The sequence below is a fragment of the Oreochromis niloticus genome, linkage group LG18 (genome assembly GCF_001858045.2).
Source record: "Oreochromis niloticus isolate F11D_XX linkage group LG18, O_niloticus_UMD_NMBU, whole genome shotgun sequence".
NCBI lineage: Eukaryota > Metazoa > Chordata > Actinopteri > Cichliformes > Cichlidae > Oreochromis > Oreochromis niloticus.
In genome coordinates this window covers 36079064-36101516 of record NC_031982.2, presented here as the reverse complement: position 1 = coordinate 36101516, position 22453 = coordinate 36079064, and the positions used below count along the sequence as shown (strand labels likewise).

General features: G+C 39.1%; 2 protein-coding genes and 1 long non-coding RNA gene across 6 annotated transcripts in view; 1 reads left to right on the top strand and 2 right to left on the bottom strand.

Annotated features, from left to right (window-relative positions):
* The window catches only part of LOC100704393 (zinc finger protein OZF), an 883579-nt gene that overhangs the window by 307738 nt on the left and 553388 nt on the right, over positions 1 to 22453 (top strand). The gene's annotated exons all lie outside the window — the stretch shown is intronic.
* LOC109195456 (uncharacterized) lies at positions 2199 to 2958 on the bottom strand. The gene is made up of 3 exons (XR_002057050.2): positions 2839 to 2958; positions 2694 to 2756; positions 2199 to 2584 (listed from the first exon to the last, which is right to left on the bottom strand). It is a non-coding gene; the product is annotated as an uncharacterized LOC109195456 (long non-coding RNA).
* On the bottom strand, positions 12763 to 17025 carry LOC109195451 (uncharacterized). Of its 3 annotated transcripts, XM_025900240.1 has the most exons (6): positions 16919 to 17025; positions 16005 to 16151; positions 13910 to 13993; positions 13535 to 13771; positions 13328 to 13402; positions 12763 to 12968 (listed from the first exon to the last, which is right to left on the bottom strand). In XM_025900240.1, the coding sequence occupies exons 2-6, from the start codon at positions 16135 to 16137 to the stop codon at positions 12820 to 12822; spliced, it is 678 nt and encodes a 225-aa protein (XP_025756025.1). In that variant the 5' UTR covers positions 16138 to 16151; positions 16919 to 17025; the 3' UTR covers positions 12763 to 12819. The 3 variants fall into 3 exon arrangements, with proteins under 3 accessions (XP_025756025.1, XP_025756024.1, XP_025756026.1); XM_025900239.1 differs by lacking the exon at positions 16919 to 17025 and having other exon boundaries at positions 16005 to 16306; XM_025900241.1 differs by lacking the exon at positions 16919 to 17025 and having other exon boundaries at positions 13535 to 13768; positions 16005 to 16306.

Sequence of the window (22453 nt, the reverse complement as noted above, 5' to 3'; positions counted from 1 at the left end):
TTGTGCTATTTGGTCGAGAAACAGGTCAGGGTCATACTGATCATCAGGATTTAAAACAGCTTGAACATCAGAAGCCAGCGAGGGTCCACGGAGGACCACATTTAGAACACAACCCTGCTGAGATCCAGCCACTGCTCTATCTATCACATTAGCTAGTAGTGATGGGTCGGTCGCGAACGAAATGGCTCTTAGAGCCGGATCTTTCACGTGAACGACGCGAGCCGGCTCCTTATTGGGAACCGTGGGTTTTTTGTTTTATTTTTTCTTTCTCTCACCCTCTCTCGCACTTTTTTCCCGCTTCACTCCGCACGCGAGCCTTGTGCTTTGCGCTGGGAAGAGGGGGGAGGGGCGGTAGTTACACTCGCAGTCGCACAGGAACAGAGCAGGAGGGAGAGAGAGAGAAAGAGAGCCAGGGACAACAACGTCACATTAGAAAGGTATAGTAATCATCCACAACTATTTTCAGTTGCGGATGATAAAGGATTCAGAAAGTTTATTCATGCAGGCCCATATGACAGAGAATATGCATCTTCTTTTTGTTTTCATATTTTAATTTATATTTAATTGTGTTGTGGTTTGCAGTGTTTTGTGTTGTTTCACTTTAAATTTGTTTAAAAGGAAAAACCTGAAAATTTAAATAGTTAAAAATTGAAATGTGAATAGTTGGTTTTTGTATTATATGATTTATTTATTACATTTTATGTGGAGTGAATAAATAAAAGTATATTTACAGTGGCCCCTAGAGACAAAGCACGTGCAAACTTCAAAACACGTAAAAACTCCGAAGCAGGTACAAACTCTAAAACACGTACAAAACACAAAAGAAGTGCTCCAGGATGCTAGGCGCAGTGTTGAGCTTTTGTTACCTAGTGGCTACACAAGACAGCAAGTACCAACCACCGGATTTGGTGTGTGGTAGTAGCAGGTAAATGAACATTTTTTTAAATTATTTGAATATATATGAGTGCTTGTGTATAAATACACAAACCATACACATATGCTTTCAATTGTGTAATTTAAGTGATCTAGGTAGCTCTGTTTTGGAAGTTCAGTTAACGCTAGAAATGTGTTTTGGAGTTTGTACGTGCTTTGTCTCTAGGGGCAACCGTATATAATTATATATAAACATATATAAATAAAACCACTTTTTTTTTTTTTTACATTAGTAATTCCGTTTGTGCATAATTTTATATTATTGTTAATAATAAATTAATTAAAGCAACAAAACAACCTGAAGAGCCGGTTGGGAGCCGAAAGAGCCGGTTCTCTAAAAAGAGCCGGAAATCCCATCACTATTAGCTAGGCAGCTTCTAACTCTTTCTGGCACTTGTTCTGGATCATCAAGACTTATGTCCCTAAAATCAAGGCACTCGCGCAATTCTCGGGCGTTGAAATTAGGTATCTCTCTGATGCTAAACTGGCTGTGACTGCCAGACCCAGACTGAACAATGGGCTCAACTACTGCAGCATGTGTTTGTGTATGGTTAACACTTGAGGAATTTCCATTGTTTGAGGGGCTGTGTGGTGATGCGTCAGCAACAGCAGCAGCAACAGATACAGTAACATCAGCCCCCTGATAAGCATGTGCTCTGGGTGCACCCACCCGTTCAGGGGTGAAAGAAGGCTCAGTAATAAGACATTCATCGGTATCCTGAGTAACAACAGTCCCTGCAACAGTAACATTCGCGGCTACAGGAAAATCCGTCTGTGTTTCGGATGCATCATCAGCAATAGGTTCAGAATGAGTTGGACAAGGACACTCATTAGACACACCACTGCGTGCTGCAGCAAGACTACTAAGTGTTGCATGCAAAACTTGACAATTGCTTACTAATTGCGCAACCGCCTGGTTATAAGCCTCAAAGTCGAACCATTTAGCCCTAGCGGAGGTACCATCATTGTGCTTGAATAATTTACAGGGTGGGTCCATGATGTGGATTTTAAAAGTCACCTATTTAGAATGGTGGTATTAATGAGACCTAATAAACCTGAGGTCTCGTTTATTGCCTGCTGGCTACTTGTTAGAACCTGTGCTATTTCTTGCAAGTTGCCCTGTGCTGCTTCTCGATCTTGGTTAACTTTAGCTACTATTTCTTGCAAGTTCAGCTGTATTGCTTGTTGTTGCTGGTTAAGTTTAGCCTCTATTTCTCATTGATGTTGACTAAGTTTAGCATCGACCAAAGATAATATATCATTTTTTGAAGCATAATGGCTCTGTTCAAAAGTAGAGGGTTTTGCTGCATTTAAGTATGCATCATATGCCTGCGATATTTGTGAGTCTGTTATGCACCCTTCTTCAAAACCTATGTCTGAATCACTGTTGTTTCTGAGACATTCTGGCGTGGCGGGTATGTCATTTATGTTGAAATCTGATAGACTGTACTCGAAAACATCGCTGAAATCACTAGGCAGACACTCACTCGCTGGTATGTGTGGCCCGGTGATGAAGAATTCTTCCGATTCTCCGACGTTGCCCAAAGGTTGTGGTTTTTCTTGTTGTTCTGGGAGTTCAATATCACGTAAATATTCCAAAAACGTCAAGGGGTCTTCAAGGGATCCGTAGTGGTAAGGAGTTGTGTGATCGCTGTGGAGATAGACGGGTGTTAGAAATATATATATATATATATATATGGTGTATCATTTCAAAAGCAGGATGTGTTTGACTCTTTTGATTTATTTATGCCTATACTCACACTTTGTTCTGTGTTATTCCGGATGGCCCCGCTTCTTGACACGCTGTGTACTCTGTCTCGGGCCTGGTGTATTAGAACATTTGTAAATATTTAAAACCTTTTTTCCTTTAAATTGAGTGTCATGTATAGAGACTTGTATACATACCTAACGTAAGGCTTGGTCTTATTGCCCCCGCTTCTGTAGGTTTTTCTGGACAACTTATTGAACCTGTACCCGGGGGATAAGCACTGTTAATACAAGGTTTAAACAGAACACACACACACACACACACACACACACACACATATTTAAAACATGTGTAACACTATATTTACCTTGTGTTTTTTAGAGGTGTTGTTTGCCCTATATAGCTTTGTGATCCTGTAGAAAGTATGAGAAATACACATTTTAATGTTACTATGTGTGAAACAGGTAAGATTGCTTCAAAACAATGAGGCACAAGCTGTTTTGTGTGAGAAGAAGAAGCACAAACCTTGTGTAAGTGGCCCGTGGGGTGTCCCGGTGTGCCAAGTTCCTAAAAATCAGGCTTTTGTTTAGAAGAGAAAACAGTTTGAATATTTTTTGATATACAGTCGTATAAATTTAAGAATCCGTTAATAGTCTTGTTTTACCTACCGTATATGCTGTCCATGTTGAAAAGAAGGCTCTTAGGTTAGTTGTCCGTGCTGATGAACGAAGTGTTATGCTCTCAAGGGTCGATGTAAAGGGTTAGTGTGGCTGATTAGGGCCTTTTTATATAGGTGGGGCTTGGTTTCAGCTGGCCTCTGAGATGCAGAGGTAAAGGTGTAAGCAACAGGTGAAAACCTGTTTGGAGGATCGGATGGTCAGTAGAAAGGTAAAAAAGCTTTGGTGGCACCGATGGACCTCTGACATAAGATAAAGGAGACTGTTTGTATTGAAAACTATGGATGTACAGTTGAGATGCTCTTGATAAGGATGACCTCTTCTGCTGATTGTAGGGGGTCTAACTGTAACCCCCCTCTGTCTAACTGTCGCAGAGTTAAGAATCTGAAGTATCAGAGCAGGAATGCCTGCTGTTTGTGGTATTCTGTTTGAAACTATTACCCCTGTGTGTTTCAGAGCACTAAAGAAAAAGCAAAATGCTCCTAAAACAGTTAAATTAAAAGTAAAATGCTCGTGCTGATGAACGAAGTGTTATGCTCTCAAGGGCCGATGTAAAGGGTTAGTGTGGTTGATTAGGGCATTTTTATATAGGTGGGGCTTGGTTTCAGCTGGCCTCTGAGATGCAGAGATAAAGGTGTAAGCAACAGGTGAAAACCTATTTGAAGGATCGGATGGTCGTAGAAAGTGTAATGGCATGATAAAAGGCGGCTCCGATGGGTCTGGCGCCGCTGGACCTCTGACATGATAAGATCGCTAAAGAAAAAAGCAAAATGCTCCTAATGCAGTTAAATCATCTATGTGTGTTTGTGCCTAGTAGATAAGCACAAATTGAAAAAAAAAAGCTGTAGCTATATTACTACTGGCAGCTTCCCAGAGCGTGTGCCACATACATGTCCACGTCCCCGGCGCTTGCATTTAGAAGGATTCCAGGGAGGATCACGGCGATGCAGTTCCTCCGGTGCCAGTTGCAGTGGGAGCCCTCCAAATCACTCGCTAATGCTGGGGAGCATCAGCAGTGAGTCATGGATGTTAAGAAGAAGTACGGCAGAACGCTGCTGCAGGACTGCTCTCCCCTCCTTTCAGAATATCTACACCAGGAGATGCTGGGCTACAGAAGCTCAGATATTGAAGGACCTGTCCCGTCCCTGCAACAATCTGTTCCAACTTCTGCAATCAGGCAGGTTCTGCACCATCTGCGCAAGGGCAGAGGGACTCAAGAGGAGCTTCTATCCCCAAACTATCCAGGTCCTAAACCAGAACATGGAAGGCTTTAAAAGCCAATTAAATAATTTTAAAATGGAACCTAAAAGGAATGGGCAGCAAGTGAAGTCAAGCTACAATAGGGGAAATGTGCTCCAACTTTGGAGTGCCACTTAAAAGACGAGTCGCAGCATTTCGCGGCCTCTGTGGATGAGGAATGTATGAAGCACTGGCCCCTATATAAAGTGCATTACATTAAAGCTTGACTTCATGACTGCCTTAATCTGACTGTCAAGCTTCAGTTCAGAGTCCACTTTGACTCCCAGGTTTGTAACAGTTGGCTTATTGTGCTGGGCCAAGGTATCTAAATATACATTGGGGATCTCAGTGGGGCTACCAAAAACCATCACCTCAGTCTTCTTATCATTGAATTTTAATCCAGTGCCCACTGAAAATGATTTTGATGAACTAGAATCATATTTATTTACTTCTATTTCTTGCAGACAGTGGGAAGGAGCATGTCTCTTTTTAAGGGAACAAACCTCTGGCACAACCAGGTCAGGGCGGCCATGACCTGCTGGGTTTGGACAACCTGGGAACCAACTAGATCAAAATCTGTCCAACAAAATCAGCATCCTAATGAGCCGCTGCTAGAAGGACACAATCCTGACCTGACATCAGTCTAAGATTTGTCTTTAAAATGTCCTAAAGTGAAAGTGTCTGGTTAAATGTACTGAAAGGTGTTAAACAACAAGTGCTGCTGGAAGAGTTTTCATGAAGAGAACATTAACACTGTGAACAGAGGTGGGTAGTAACGAGCTACATTTACTCCGTTACATTTACTTGAGTAAGTTTTTGAAAAAAATGTACTTTTTAAGTACCTTTTTTGCACGATACTTTTTACTTTTACTTGAGTACATTTATGAAGAAGAAACGGTACTTTTACTCCCCCACATTTGCAAAATTCGACTCGTTACTTTAAAAAAAAAATAGTTTAACACTTGTAGAAATGTTTAGCTTATTTTAGAGTTTAGACATGTAGGAATGTTTAGTTTGTTTTAGAGTTTAGAAATGTGTTAGATAGAATGTAGAATTATGGTAGAGACACTGACACTGCCCTGGATATAAATAAAGGCCTGACTGTGTCATGAACTTAGGAGTAGATCTTAGACCCTCCCCAGTTGAACTGTGAGAGTAAGACAAAGAGTGCTGAGTGGAAATTCCCCAGAGGATACCTGTGTGGGGGTCTCAACATTTAACTTGGTAACTGTGGTCTGGAGGGGAGATGGTATTTATGGCCCCTAGGAAGAGACACCCACTCACAGTGTTTTAACTGATACACTCACACATCCACATGCACACTCACTCACGTGCACGCACATACCAGGTATGCACACACAGTCATTCACGTGCTCGTGCACATAGACACAGACACAGAGTTTGCAGCACACATGGGGATTTATGATGGGGTCGCTCCTATAAAGCTGGGTGGAACTAACAAAGGGGTGAAGATTGTTTCAGAGGGACACCGGCCTCGTCTTCCCTTCTAGAAGTGCATGCTTAAATGAAGATGAATAAAGATGAATAAAGTTTTTGTAAAAATGATTACTGAGTTCCGGTGCCGTTTTCTGAATCCCTCGACGAATCAAAGAACCGGGGTAAAACTGATTTCACAACACACTTTAGATAACATGCCGTAAGTGGAGTTTCCGGTAACTTTTTTACCAATGAGACGCGGCCATACAGTCACATGACCAGTTTGAAACCGTGGCGGGCGGAGCGGCCCAAGCATTTCAAAATAGCGACACACGGAAAGAAGAAATATGATGGCAGAGTCTACGCTAGAGCCGAAGAGGATGAACACCTTTGGCCTCACATACAAAGAATGTTTCGCTTAAAAGCAGCACAAAAGAACAGCTATGTCTGCAGTGTCGGTGTCTTCAGTCAGAGCCAAAACAAACCAACTTTTCAGCGTGAAACAACTGAGGAAACGGTAGGTTTTCTCTAAATATCTTTTTAGCTGTGGTTAGCTGGATGTCAGTCTTATGTTACAGCAGCTGTGTCGAGCTCGAGCTGCGAGTCATATTTCCGGCGCTACGTTGTAGTGAGGTATGTTTGTGGGTGTTTTGTGCAGCTTCAGCTGTCTTTTTAACTGCTCGTTGGTTAGCTTGCATGAGCTATAAGCTAACAGCTAGCCTGGTTAATGACGCTAGAGTTCCACGAACATGCAAACAGCTCGTCTTTACTGCTTTAACTGTTAAAACAGAAGGCAATACTGCGGCTGACAGGGTTTATTATGTGAAACAGCAGCTTGTTTAGTTTAAACAGTCTGCATTAAGCTGGGCAAACACTGCGATTTTTTTCAGTCACGTTATTCCGCTCCTGCTCAAACTGTACAATTAAATCGCAGAGGTTAGAAGTTCATAGGTCACGATGCAGGGTCTCACACTATACGGCCTGATGCTCTGATGCGACCTGAGTGCTCAAACTGTGCGTCCATAATATGAAGCTTATCATACAAAATCTGTCCCTCGCTCTCCCTCTGTCTTTCACTCACACAGACACACACCATCAACTCTGCTAAATTACTAATGAAAAACATTGACCAGGCTGCTGTGATTGAGCAGCAATGTCCATCCAACTCCTTTCATGGTTGTTGTAGTCGTGATAATTTTGTGAGGCCACATTGAAAAGCCTCGGATACGGAAGCGTAGAGCTGCCACCGGGGCAAAAGAAAAATAGAGCTATATCACGTTATAACGTGAAAAGTATGTTTTTCTAACAATATACTGTTCATGTTTGAACAATATAATATCACGTTATTGCAATATACATAATTATCACGTTTGTACAATATAAATTGTTCAAACGTGAAAGGTATATTGTTAGAACAATAAACCGTTTACTTTATAATGTGATATAGCTCTATTTTTCTTTTGCCCCGGTGGCAGCTCTACGCTTGTGTACTCGGATGAGCTTGCTTCATCCACCAAGTTGTGCCTCCATCTCTTTTGTCCAGATCACACGCTGCGCTGCCGTGCCGCTCCACCTTTTCTTTCATTTCTGTGTTTGTGCGTGCGCAGTGTGAGAGGCGACAGGATTTCAAACTGGTTTGATTATCATGCAACCATACGATTGATGATTGGGAGCTGGTCGTGAGGTGTTAACTGCTTATCGTTACCCCATGTATACTACACGATGCACACACGATTAAGGCAAAACACGGCCGATCCCCAAAATGGTTGCGCGACTGAAAAATCTGCTCAAAATGGGCCAAATCACACCGTGTATGGGCAGCTTTTGGAGGCTAGCTCCAAACAAACATCTGCAGCTTGGCAGTGTATACAGCACTATAATGACCAGACCTAATTCTTTTGAAAACCTTACATCTTTCCACAGGTCTCCACTTCATCAGACATCACCTAGACACAGAGCTGGATGAGGCCAGCACAAACAGCAGCCTATTCGATGAAGATGATAGATCCATGGGGTCAGGAAAGCCAGAAGCAGAGGAACTGGAGAGGTACCTTTCATGTCCATTCACTGGAGGTGTGGAGCTATTGCATGGCTTTCCTCACATCAAGAAGCTGTCGATCAAAGTCAATACAGCTCTTCCTGCATCTGCAGCCTGTGAGAGACTTTTTAGTCATGCAGGACTCCTGTTCACTGCCAAACGGTCACAGCTTCACAGCAAGAACCTTGAGAGCAAACTGCTGCTGAAGCTGAAGCACCATTTCACTGACTGACTGAAGAAACAATTTATGGTAAAGTGAGCCATACACATATGTACATCCACATAGTGGGAATTTGTATTTGTCTTTTATAATTAGTTTTACTCTGATTTCAGTGTTTATTTGTGAGTGTAGTTTTTACATTTTTACATATTACATTGTGTTAATCCACTGTCTATACTTCAGGGTATTTTAGTATACAAAATAAGTTTTGTTAGAATGCCTATTCCTGTGGAATTTTAGCACAGATGTTTTGTTTTGTTTTTTTATTCCTGCTGTCCGTCTTGGGAATAAACTTTTCCTGATTATACCTGTTGCATCTCTGTGTCATTTGTTTCTGATTTACTTAATCCCTCCTTGTATTTAAAAGAACCACCCCTAGTATGACATTCTGGCGCATCAGCTGTAGTCTGTTATGTTGAAGTTGCCTCGTTCTAATGTTTTCTCTGAGGCTGCTGTAAATGCGAATATATTTACTGTAGGTTTTGCTTGAAAAAGCTTTACGTTGTGAAAAACTGAAATCTTGAAATTAGAATTGTTGTGTCTTATTTTGTGGATCTTTTTACATATATTCCTTTTGAAAATACTAAAATTTGTATATTTATTTATTTTTGATTGTCTGATAGCATTTATTTATAAGATAAATCGGACATTTCAAACAGTTACTCGCTATTTACTCAGTACTTGAGTAGCCTTTTCACCAAGTACTTTTTTACTCTTACTCGTAACTTTTTTGACGCCTACTTTTTACTTTTACTTGAGTAATAATATTTTAAAGTAATGATACTCTTACTTGAGTACAATTTTTGGATACTCGACCCACCTCTGACTGTGACTGAGGGATGGACTTTGATCCAGTTTGACACAATCTGTTTTTCTTTCACTTTGAATAAATGTTTTTGTGGGACTGAGGATACATTTGGAAGTTTGATGTCATCTGTTCCTCTTCTTTCTATTTTAAAACATGATGAAAAATCTGTTCAACACAGAAATAAATAGAATTGAATTTCTGACAGCAGTAAATAAAAATCTCCCTGAGCTCAGTATGTTTGTGACTCTGAGATGGAGGTGAAATCTGTGAACCTGGGCTGTGGTTTACTGCTCTCTTCCTGTCACAAACACTGACATCTGTCCATCTGTTGGTTTTTGTTCAGGCTGCAGGGATCATTTCTCACTGTGGGGAGCAGACTTGTAACAGGAGCAGTAGTAGGTGGCTGAATGATCACGTTTAACTTTTTCTATCTTCAACTCACAGCCGTTCTGTATATTCTTAACTGTGAAATCATCTTTCTGAGGATGACCGAAACTTGAATCAACAGAACCGCTGTTTTTATTAAAAACAAGAATAATGTTGATTTTTTCTGTTTCTTTCTTCTGGTACCAACGTATATATTCACTATCACACTTTTCTAACCCTCCACAGCTGAAGGAGACACTTTCTCCAACTCTCCTGGTCAATGTTACATCATCCTGAAACAGCTGTTCTGCTGCCATGGTAACCAGTGCTGTAGAGAGACAGACAGATAGATGAAGGTTAGTGTGACAGTGTTTGTTACAGGTTGAGTTTGTTGGCTCCTGATTGGCTGGAAACACTCACCTGAACACAGACAGCACAGAGCAGCAGCTGGGAGGAAAAGCATTTTGTGCAGTGGTGTTTCCTCTGGTGAACCTGGGGAGAAGTGGCGCTCTGATGCAGCTGAGGCCAAACAAGGACGAGCTGTGAGATCAGACGAGGGCCACGTGGTTTCTAACAGGTCCTCAAAGCTCCCATCAGCCCCTGCAGCCCACAGATAAGACTGCTGCTGCTGATTGACAGCTCAGCTGAAGCTGCTGTGTGGTTTCATCGTCTTCATTTCAATCTGACAGCAGATCCAAAAATCTGGGTCACATGATGCAGAAACACTCAAAAACATTCATGTTCCCACAAACACATTCAGGTTGCTGTGAATTTACTAACACACACTGTTATCTGTTGTTTTCTTCTTTATGTAACTTGTTGAATTTGGTCAAATTTTCATTGTTTTTGTGAAACAAAATACAATAAATTATATGCACACCATCTAATCTTTAATTCTTCTGTTTTATTGACGACATTTTGAATTCACAGGAAATACACAAACACAATATCGGCCACAGATGTTCATCACTTACAAATATTTGATTTAGTTGTAAGATCATAATATACTTCAAACATTTTCATGCAGGTAAAAAGGAAACACAATGAAAGCAACATAAGGAAAGATGAATATGTAGAAACAGGCAGGTGTAGGTCTGCTGCAGGTTCACATCTGTGTCCTCTGATCATTTCATTTGTGTGTTCATCATCTTTATACAAACAAAGAGCAGAAGAAGCTACTTTGAAGCTACAGCTGAGAGAAAAACGATCAGACACAGATTTGATTTTTCAGAATGATGGATGTTTTTATTTAACCTAAATACATTTGAACTCTTAGTGACAGTTTTAAGAAAACTGATATTTATTCATATTTATGTGAAAATTAAAGAAAATATGTAATATGAAAATCAATTAGATTTTAAATTATATCTAACAACATTTAAAATGAACAACTTATTGTAAAACAAACACATGTGGTTCGGTTGTGTGTTTAAAATCTGTGCACACTGTGGTTCTTTCCCACATCTTCTAATGTGTTTTGTTCCAAGTTGGTTTCAGACTGAAGGATTCATTAAACCCTTTTTAAGAATCATTCAAAATGATGATCATCAATGATAATATCTATAAACAGTAATAAAAACAGGGCTGCGTTTTACGTCAGCTTCAGCTTCATTTATTTGTACCCATGGTTAGATTTCATTTGCAGTAGGCAGTCATCCACCTTTACATACACATTTACACAACAGTACAAAAGTAGGCCTACTTGGAAACATCTCTGTGATCTCTACCAAGACAAAAGGATCGGAGAGACTGGCGTCGCCTCAATACTGTTCATAGTGTTTTCCTTCAGTGCTACTGACAGCATCTCACAGCGTGGTGTGATATGTGATACATCCTTGTAAATGAGTTATTTACCTCAGAGCTGATTTTTAGTTCATGTTTGTTTTCATCACTCGTTGTCGTCACACCGAACCTCCTGTAATAAACTTCACTTATTTCTTCGCCATCGAGCGTCTGAGACATAAACACTAAGCTGTGTGGAGTAAATCTCATCAGGAAAATATATTTTATATTTACATTTAAGATTGTAAAAATATTAATTCTTTAAAAGCATCGCTAAAGTTCAGGTAATTTATAATTTATATTTTAAAAATTTGTTTTAAAAAATTATCACCGATTTAAATATTAATATTAATATCAACAGAATTTATAGTACAGCGTGGGTGAACTTAAAAAATATTCAGCACTGGTTAAATCATCAAATTAGTAAATGATCTTTATTTTGAGTTTGTTTCTCTGTGCTGGTCTTGATTATAATTATGATTTTGTTTACATTTTTTAACTCAAATTTATTATTTGTATAAATTGTACTAGTCTGAATAATTAAGCTGATTAATCAATGACACATTTGTTTTAACCTCCTGAGACACGAACTCTTTCATGGCGTACATTTTTAATTTCTCTTTGCTCTTTGGGCTGATTGGGACCTGATGAATGTTTTTGTTTTTGAGAAAAATGAGATCCACATATGAGGACATTCACTTTTTGATGGGACAGTGTTAGTATAATGTCCTCATAAGTGGATATCAGGCCCTTGTGGAGCAAAATGTAGTAATTTGGTTTAGACAACCCAAAATGTGTTGTTCACATATGTGGACACCAGGTCCTAGGAAGTTAAATGTTTTACATATTTATGATTATTAGGAAAAGTTAGAAAGATGCTCAATATCTATCTGAACTGATGGTGTCTTGTGAAATTGTTTTTACAAATGTTGTCTTAATTTATTCACTTTTTTCAGTACTTTTAAATCATAATGGTTCTACGTGACTTCTGTGGTATTTAATGTTTAGACTTCATCTTGTATTTTTATGCTGTGCTCGTACTAAACATCAACTCTGCTCTGAGTTCACACTTTGTTTCTCTCACATACATGAACACAGATGCTTCCTGAATAACTTGAAGCAGAGTTCATGCTTGTAACTGTCATTGTGTTATTAAAGTGAAAAGCCACAGCTAACGGTGTGGAGGCTGCAGAGCAGAAACCCACACAGCCCGTCTGCTGCAGGAGAGCAAGTTTATCATCTATGAATGCTGCAGTCACACAGGTTATGTATGACAGAAAAATTTAGAAGCATATTCTTAACATTCAAATCTTTATTTTTACTTCAAGCAAATAACTACACCGTTATTGTATTATGGTGGGTTCTGAATGCATCACCCGAGTTTTTCTGCAGACATCTACAAAATATTAAAACTTCACATAAAGAATCTACACTTCATACAAACACATCAAACATGTTTATTTGTAAATTTATATTAAACAGTGTAAGATAATTCAATGAGAAAAGGTCAAATGCTCAGTAATGAAACATTGAACCAACCAGCACATTATTTACATTTCTGACTGCTGACTCGAGGAAATCTGATGGTGAGAAAAGGCGAGCAGAAAACAGTCAGTCAGCATGTGTGCAGTTGGTGGACGGTCCCTTGTTTGTGAGGATCATCAGCAGAGAGAGTCCACAGCAGTACACCAGACTCTTCACTATCAGCACTGTGTACAGCAGGCAGAGCAGCTTCACCCTGCACTGAGACTGGAAGGACACTGAAGGACAGACAGACACAAAGAGACAGACAGACAGTCGGGTTATTCCTCTCACATCAAGGAGAAAAAGTCCAAATAGAAACAGTCACAGCTTCTTCTTCAAGTGGATGAATTGATGTAGTGTTTGTGTCCACTTGGGGGCAGAAGAACTCCACAAGCAGCTAACAAACTGATCTCTGACATATTATGGTCTGTCTGCTGTTTGGTGCTGAGCAGCTAGTGTACAGTGGCTTTATCAGAGCTTGTTGGATGAAGATTTGATCAATTAGTGCAACTTTAAGACTGAGTCCCTAAACTTGTTCCAGCTCCCTCATTGGACATTGGAGCTGTCCATGCAGAGAGGCAGCAGGTGATCTTACAGTCAGCTGGCTGCAGAGCTGGCAGGTCTGCTGGCTCTCTCTCTGGAGGACAGGAGGCTGCTGGAGCTGGAACCTCTGAAACAGAAAAGGAGTCAAATGTTTGGAGCTGCAGTGAGAAATGTCAGTCCTCTGCTCCTCTGCTCTCTTTGACAGCATCTCCACATGAAGCTGAATCACTGCTGAACACAGTCACCAAGCCTTCATTACCTTGTTGTGTTTGGGCCTCCACTGTGCCCCCCTCGTGCTTCACATAGCAGTTACATTTATATGTGCTGTTCTCTTGTTCATGGATCAGCCCCAGCTGCTCTCCATCAGCAGGGGGCAGCTCCTTCAGCTGGCTGTTCTTCTTCTGTCTTTTACAAGACAGCTGGACCAGAGGAGGAAACATGGCTGGGGGCACACACAGCAGGGAGCTGTTCCCCTCCAGGTGGACTCTGGGTCCTGCTGGTTGAACAACACAGAACTTACAGTCAGGGTTTCTTTTTGTATTATTTATGTTATAAGACATAAATGAAGAAAGCATAAATGGTAACATGGTGTTTAGCGCTGTAGCCTCAAAGCAAGAAGGTTGTGGGTTCAGACCTGCTGGTCGGGTGGGCCTCTGCTGTGTGTTTGCATGAACTCTCGGTGCCTGTGTCGTTCTTTTCTGGGTGCTCTGATTTCCATCTACAATCCAAAGACAAGTTTGTTCAGTTAACTGGTGATTCTGAATAGTCTGTAGGTGTGGCTGTGAGTATCACTGGTTCTCTGTTTCTGTTTGTCCTGTGATGGACTCACAGTGTGTTAGTGATGTTCCCTCTTTTGTCCTTTACCTTCATGAATGAACTCTAACCCTTTGTGACTTTTATGGTTAGTGTAATAATAACAAAGACATTTAACATCATATAACTTTTAAAAACTATTTAAAACTTCATTTAAGATTTTAGTACTCACAGTGTGGGAATCACATGTTAAATATTTAATATTATAAAATATTAAAGCGCCTTGAGGCGACTGTTGTTGTGATTTGGCGCTATATAAATAAAACTGAATTGAATTGAATAAACTTTAATCTAATAAAATGAACACAGAAACAGAATCTCAATATTTTCTTTTCATATATGAAATAAAACATGTTTCTAATTATATATTTTTTCATACATGCAAATTGTGAAGCAAATATAACTTCATATAACAGACATAATATTTTTTATTAAATTAATCTGAAATGTTCATTGTGTCTGACATTGTTTTTTAGATCTGACATTTACTTCATGATATTTTTCCTAAATGTATGTAATTTTGTCAAATTTAATTAAAATAAATTTAATCTATTCATCAGGATAGAAACACTTCAGTTGGCATCATTATATCTAAAATTAAAATGTTTTTCATTGCATTTTTTGTTCATTGTAATTTTATGTATGTTTTCTCTTATTTAAAAATATTCTGAAATAATACATTAATTTAATGATTAAAATATGTATTACTTTCTTCTTGAACAAATGTAAATATTGCTATTAAATCATTACTTGTTAACTAAAGATTATGTATGTTAATTGTTTTTATTATAGTCTTTAACAGTATCCGTTTTAACAAAGATATTTATATATTCCTAAAAAAGCGGCTTTCTGAACGAACACATTTGGTCAAGGTCAAGTGTATTTAGAAAGCACATTTCCAAACAGTCCATGCTGCACAAAGTGTTTAACAATGTAATGTCTCATTTCTCATTTTTGTTATGTAAATTTAACCAAAGCTCAGGTTTCTTTGTACATTTTAATACCAGAATTATCAATTTTAACATCATTACCCTTTTATTTCAATGTACATTTTAGGGTCATATGATAAATGTGAAAAATACATATCTGAGTTTAAAAAAGTTATTTTTTCCTACATTTTTTAACATCAAATTGCTTCTGAATTTTATCTCATTTGGGGGGACCATGGCTCAGTGGGTTGGGAAGCGTATCTGCAACCGGAAGGTCGCCGGTTTGATCCCGGGGCTCTCTGTCCTGGTCGTTGTGTCCTTGGGCAAGACACTTTACCCTACTGCCTACTGGTGTTGGCCAGAGGGGCCGATGGTGCGATATGGCAGCCTCGCTTCTGTCAGTCTGTCCCGGGGCAGCTGTGGCTACAACAGTAGCTTGCCTCCACCAGTGTGTGAATGTGAGAGTGAATGAATAGTGGCATTGTAAAGTGCTTTGGGTGCCTTGAAAAGCGCTATATGAAATCCAATCCATTATTATTATTATTTAAAAATTTTGTTTGCTAAAAGATACTTTTTGAAGTAGACACATAAATATTTGACAATTAAAAATGAGTTTCTTCATCAACGGAAAGTTAAAATCTCCTAACAATACATTTATAAATCAATATTACTTTATTTTTAACATCAAATATGATCTTGTGTTGAAAAACCAGCAGATGGTGCAGAATTACTGAGATGAGCAAATCCTAAATATTTGTAACATCACTAATATTTGCAGAAATAAAGAATAACTTTAGTTGTTCAGTGAGATTTCAACATGTTCTCAGAGATTATTGAGCTTTTCTTATGTAACAATGGCTGCAGATGAATTCTCTACTAATGATGAAACAACTAACATGTAAAGCCTGAAGCAGCAGAAACTGACTTTAAACACATTTTCAACTTCTACAATAAAACAACTGAAGGAAAATAAATGTTTGTTCTTACCTGTTACAGACAGTTTAGTTCCAGAGCCAAAGATGTAGTATCCTCCCACAGTGAGACAGACTGCTACAAAAACCTGTCTGCTGTTGAATGTGTCAGCTGAGGTGAATGAGTCCAAATGAGGAAGCAGGATCATATTTCAGCTCCATGATGTGTTTCTCTAATGTTCATATCAACATGACTGTCTCTTCTTCTCTTTTCTTTTAGCCACACTAGCAGCACGGCTCTGATGTTAATGTCAGTCTGTTGGTCAGTCCACTACTTTAGTCCACATGAAAATAGAAAATCACTATATAAGCACCAGTCCATGTATCCCCTCAATGATACACCACTACAATGAAACATGCTGCTGATAGTATCATGGTTTGGCCCATCTGGCTCACCATCATTAATCACACAATCAATTTTGAATTATAGCAGCAAATTCTAAAGAAAACTATCAGAACATCTGTCTGTGAACTGAATCTCAGGAGAAAGTGGGCCATGCAGCACCACAATGACACAAACAGTCAAGTTTTATTTTCTCTCTTCCAAATAATAAAGAAAAATAATCCAGTGAATCCAGCGAGTGATGTGATGAGTCTCTGATGTCTTTCTGATGTGGTTTTGTTGCGTCCTTCAAACCACACCTGGTGTATTTTAGAAGTGAAACATGTTGGTCTGCACAGGCTCTTCTATTTTCAACACTGACAGGATTTCCTTTGCTGTTTCTTCTGTTCTGCACATTTTCCTCTGTTTTGTGCAGCTTGATGGAGCTTCTGTAAAAACAGAGCCAGAGTTATTTTTAGTGGTGCGGAGCAAAGAGATGCTTCAGGGATGCTTCTGAAATGTGCTGTGGCATGTCTGCTGGAATCATCAGTGTTGTATTGAATGGCCTCAATCAGCTCCAGCAGCAGTAGGAACACAAAGCGCCCATGCCTGCTGTTAAAAATAGAGCTTTGGAACAACCAAGTCCAACAGAGTCCAACAAAAATGGTGTGAAAGAGCTGGAAGCGAGCAGTTCATGTGAGAAAATCCAACATGTCAGAATTAAAGCTGCTCTGTGTCAAAAATAGAGTCAAATTCTTCCAAACTGATGTGCTGGACTGATTATCAGTTACTGCAGGTGCTCCAGCCGAGGAGGAGCAGGAACCAGCAGAACTGCCAAACCCCACTGACACACATCACACACACCACAAATGCCACTCACAGAGAGACAAAGATAGAAAACAGAGGGAGGAAAGATAGATGGTGGGTAGGCAGCAGAGGATTGGGGAATTCACATTAATAGTGTAGTCCTACCCCTCCTTCAAACTATTAATAGTAACACTTTATTGTGTTATAGAATTTAAAGTGACTGGATGAGCACGGGTAAAATCCAAAGGAAAATTCCAAGTAGTTAAATAGTGATTTATGCTTGTTCAGCACCATGAACAGCTCACTAAAGGCCTTAAGAACAAAAAGCACAGAGACAGAATTAAAAATGCACATTGAGTAAAAAAAAATCATTTATTCATTGATCATCACTCGTGGTGTTTATGCTAAATGCCTCACCATTTATTCAGACACATTAGGGTTGCCCTGTTTAGAGCTTCACCATGTCATGCTTAAGTGCTCAAAGACTTTCAACAGCCCTTTCATTTCCTCTCTTTCACAAATAAATCCAAACTGTCACTTGACTCCATCAATTTAAAGTACTCGCTGATGATTAATGCAGATGTTTTGCTCTGTGTATGTTAAATATGTATTTCTTTTACATGATGAATTAATCCTGTATCTTTATCTCATAGGGGGTCATATGATTGTTGGGTTTTTCTCTGTATCTACTGTACAATATAAAGCGCCTTGAGGTGACTTTTGTTGTGATTTGGCGCTATATAAATAAAATTGAATTGAATTGAATTGAATCTCCATCTTTGTCTGTCACAGTTCGCTTGAAGACTCGCACACAGTTGGTATTTATTACAGTTCCACCAGGTGTATATACAAATAGTGCAGGGGTGGCGCTATATACAAAACAGTGACAGTGAAAAAGGCTCCAGGGGAATCCAGGTAGGGGAAAAGACACTTGCTCCTTTTCAGACACTCTCCACTCACAATCAGTCTCTCTCCAAACACTCACAAAAATAGGAATCCACTCAGGGAACACAAGGTCGGGTCCAGGGGATACAAGTCACACATAACGATCCAGCAATGAGTAGAAGTCTCTCCCTGGCTTAAATGCCGGTTGCACTAATGAGGCCCAGGTGTTTCTTCTTCAGAGGGGCATGAGCCGAGGGCGTGAACCTGCAGTGAGATCCTCCCTGGCGAGAGAGAGAGAAGGCAAGAGAGAGAGGGAGGGAGAGAGAGAGAGACAAAACTAATTCAATTCACATGACAAGGTGGGGCCAGGTTTCACAATGAGCTCACCCGAAACCCGGGGTGATTAGGTCCCACACCCGCTTTCACACCTTGGCTCATGTGATTAGAAGATCATCAGGGGGTCCTTTGTCCCTCCTTGGGGGGAAACTCCCACTGGGTTTAAATCTGGGACTCTCGGCCATTTGACCTTAGAACTGAAGAAGCTTCTCGGATGAGAGGTGAAACGTCTTCAAGCAACTTAAAGAAGTCCAGACGCTTTTCTTTGCAAACTCCTTTGACAGAGAGACAAAACTACTAATCAGCGGCCTGCTGATTCTCCGGGCCGTGACATTGTCACTGCAGCACTTTTGTTGCATCTGCATGTAAAAAAGAGTTTTGATCTGGAACATCTCCTGATATGGATGAATTTCATGATGGCATCCAGGATGAAAAGTTCAAAATCTGATTTCATCTTTGGCACAAGAGTAATCTCAGTTTGTGCTGCCCTGGTTACTAAAACCTAAAAAAAATGCTGGGTTATTTTTATAACTCAACTTCTGGGTAAAAGCCATAGGTTTAAGTTGGGTTATTGTGACCAAATATTGGTTCAAAAGTCATGACTCAGGAGTTGGGTTAGTAATGTGCTGGGTTCTTCAATTCACTCCACAGCTTGACTAATTCTGTTGGGTCATAGGTTGGGCATCTTTGATAAAATATTGGGTAAAAAGTTTGCCTAATTGTTAGAGTTGAAGATGAGCCTCAGAAGAAGCCACGTCATTCTTCAAAAACTGCCATTTTCAACTAGACTGTGACCTGATCAGATATCACTGGACTTCTCCTCCACTATGAAATAAAACATGGTAAGTAAAAGGTGAATTCTAACAGTTTGAAAATCATATGGTTGATAATGCAAGTTATTGGTTTATTCTAGAACTTTACCTACTCGTCAAAGGTCTTTTAACAGATTACACCAGCTAGCTTGTGATGAAGAAAGTTATTTCAACTTAAAAATGCTTGATATCATCTTTTAAAGTTATTATTTGAAATTAGGCTGAGGTTGCTCTGTTTGACAAACCATTTAGAGATCACTGTATATAGATAGAAGGTATGAGATTGGGTGTTGCATTTGTGAGGAAAAAGGTTAAAAAAAGAAAAAGGAACACAGTCTAACTATTTAATTCAATTCAATTATTTAATTTAACCTAAATGACCTCTATGTTGATAACAACATCTTTTTATTTTAAAATTTAAAGGAAATGATCATTTGTCCCATTTAGACTTTTTAAAGGTAGATTGCGCTAATACTTTGATCCCCTTCTTTCCCTCGTTCACTAGACCACGCAAAGGGCACGCGCATACCTGCACTTGGGATGGCAACAGCAACACACGTGAGTATTTATACTGCCACCACCAATATTTAGCCACCATCTTCGATCCTCACTCTGAGACCTCAGTAGCTTTAAGGTCCGCCACTCCAAAATTTACGTGTAATCAAAGTAAAATGAAAAAACACTAATTTACTGCCTTCTAAATATATTTTATATTAAGCCTTTTGGTTCTTAGTCAACACAAACAAAGATAGCGGAGGGCATTATACAGCAGTTGTTTTGATTGCTCTCAATTTTGACAGCCCTAAAAAAGATTAATATGATTTTGTACATGCTCCAGATCGCTTATCTACAAATTCTTTAATTCTCACTCGCTTGGCAACTTTGTACTTTTGTGTTACTCCCAGCAACAACTCCACCTCATTGTTAGTCCATTTAAAAAACTCGGTGCTTTTCCTCGACATTTTGCCGTGACGTTTTAACGAGCCAGAAAGTAATGGTAAATGGTAAATGGCCTGTATTTGTATAGTGCTTTACTAGTCCCTAAGGACCCCAAAATGCTTTACACATCCAGTCATCCACCCATTCACACACACATTCACACACTGGTGATGGCAAGCTACATTGCCATCACCAGTGTGAAAGTAAATAAGCGGCAGACAGAAATGAGGCAAGCCTAATATTCTTGCGTTTCACGCATGCGCAGTACTGGAACTTAAGAGTTTTCAGCCGTTTCAGTGTGGACACACAACTCTGTGAAAATGACTGAAAATGCTGGTGTGGACGCGGAGCGTTTTCAGACGAAAACGCCGTTTTCAAATCTATCTGGGCTAGTGTGGACGTAGCCTAAAACCAAGTGACATCAAAGCATCTTCATTAAGACAATACATTAAAGAGAAATCCCACTACAGTTGTGAAAGGGTTAACCTCGCGGGGCTGAGAATGTTGGCTGCATTCAGACCCTCTCAGTATACAGCTAATCTGCTCTTCACTTAGATGGAGGCAGTGCTAGCTACTCTATGACACTGTGTGAAAGCAGCCTGTCATTACTTCACAGATGAAAGTCACCGACTTAATTGTCCGAATGATTGGTTCAGGGTACACAAGCTGTGCAATCACACTTGCTTATATATATATATTTTAAACTTATATCTATGTACATTCACTTTAATGAAAATTAAAAATGAGAAATGCTATCCTTGCTAACTTTTTAGTATTGTGATGGACCGAGCAGTGAAGGAACGTCAGGCACAGGTTAAAGTGCAAAAAACATTTTTTTATTTGATCCTAAAACAAACTTGGTTAAATTATACAGAAAATTCCAAATCTTGGGCCCATAAAAGAGGTCAAAGTAACAGAACTCTTCTCAAAAGCTGGTAAAAAACAATACTACTAACTCAAACAAACTAACCTACCTAAATGAGACAAAGGGGAAACTTAAACAGTGGCTGATCAGCCAACAAAAACACAGAAAGGCGTAGAACACACAAAACCCAACTAAAACTAACATCACAAATTCCATTTCCCCCGATGATTCAGAAATGTGATATGACACAATTTGCAGGTCCCCACATACTTGCTCCAACTTTTAGCTCATCAACCAAGGGACTGGGAGCAGCTGCCACTGACGTAACTCAGAAAACAAAGAAAGATTAAATCATACATACATAACAGTGTAAACTAAAATGTGTGCACTTATTTTAGAATACAGCATAATTTGATTATATAAGTAAATTAATTCTACAGCAAAACCAATTCTTTATTTTCCTGTAAATTAAATCCTATATTTAAAGAAAGAAAAATGTAAGTGAAGTGTTATGGTTAAGCCTCTATTGTAACACTGATGTTTGGTAGATATTGACACTGCGTGGCTGCAGCCATCACAAGTAGATTCAATTATTCTAAAATGACCATTAAAAGTGTTTTAACTTTGATTATTTAACTTTAGAACATCACCTGGGGGGGATATCTTAGGTTGCCAGTCTTGAGGAACACCAGCACATATCCATACATGAAGGATGGAGGGTCCAAATTCTTATTTTACACTTAATGGAGTGCTATGGAGAAAAGTGAGTATTTCTTGTACATGAACTAAATCAGTTATGTTTTTGTTGTTGCTGGTGGTTTGTGTGTGTGTGTGTGTGTGTGTGTGTGGCAATTTCACTGTGGCTTCATTTGGGCTTCTTGGTCAGAATGTCAGGGACACTGTGCTGTGCTGGCCCAAATAAAATGACTCCAGTAGCAGCTCCTAAAGTGTGTGTGTGAAAACAAAGAGGATCACTTAAAAATGTTTCGTTTCTTTTTTTAAAAATTCTGTTCTTTGTATTTGTTTATTTTACAAGAGATCTACAGATAAGTAAAGTTTTTGTTTATCCAATTTTATTAAATGCAACTGTTTTTGCTTGCAGCCCAACTTCAGGAATAAGGGCAATTTTGGCATCATCAATAATAGATCAGTTTCCATGTTTAAAGTACTGCCATAGCACAGGATATGTTAGTATCTACACTTCAATGGATACACAAAACAATAATTAAAAAACCTGAATACTGGTCAGTTTTTCAATCAGTATACTGAGTGTCATTGTGATTATAAAAAAAGTATTATAAAAATAAATCCCTTTGATGTCCTCACCGAGAAAAAAGCAATGAAAAAAATTTTTTGTTTGCATTTCTTATTGATTTGGGTGAGTAATAACCACAATCAATATTTTTTTTCAATAGACCCTGTAGTTTTTAAAATATTGATCTCCACCAAACGGTTGAGATGTCCCTTTATGGTAAAAGTATGAAATGTCATGCAAATAC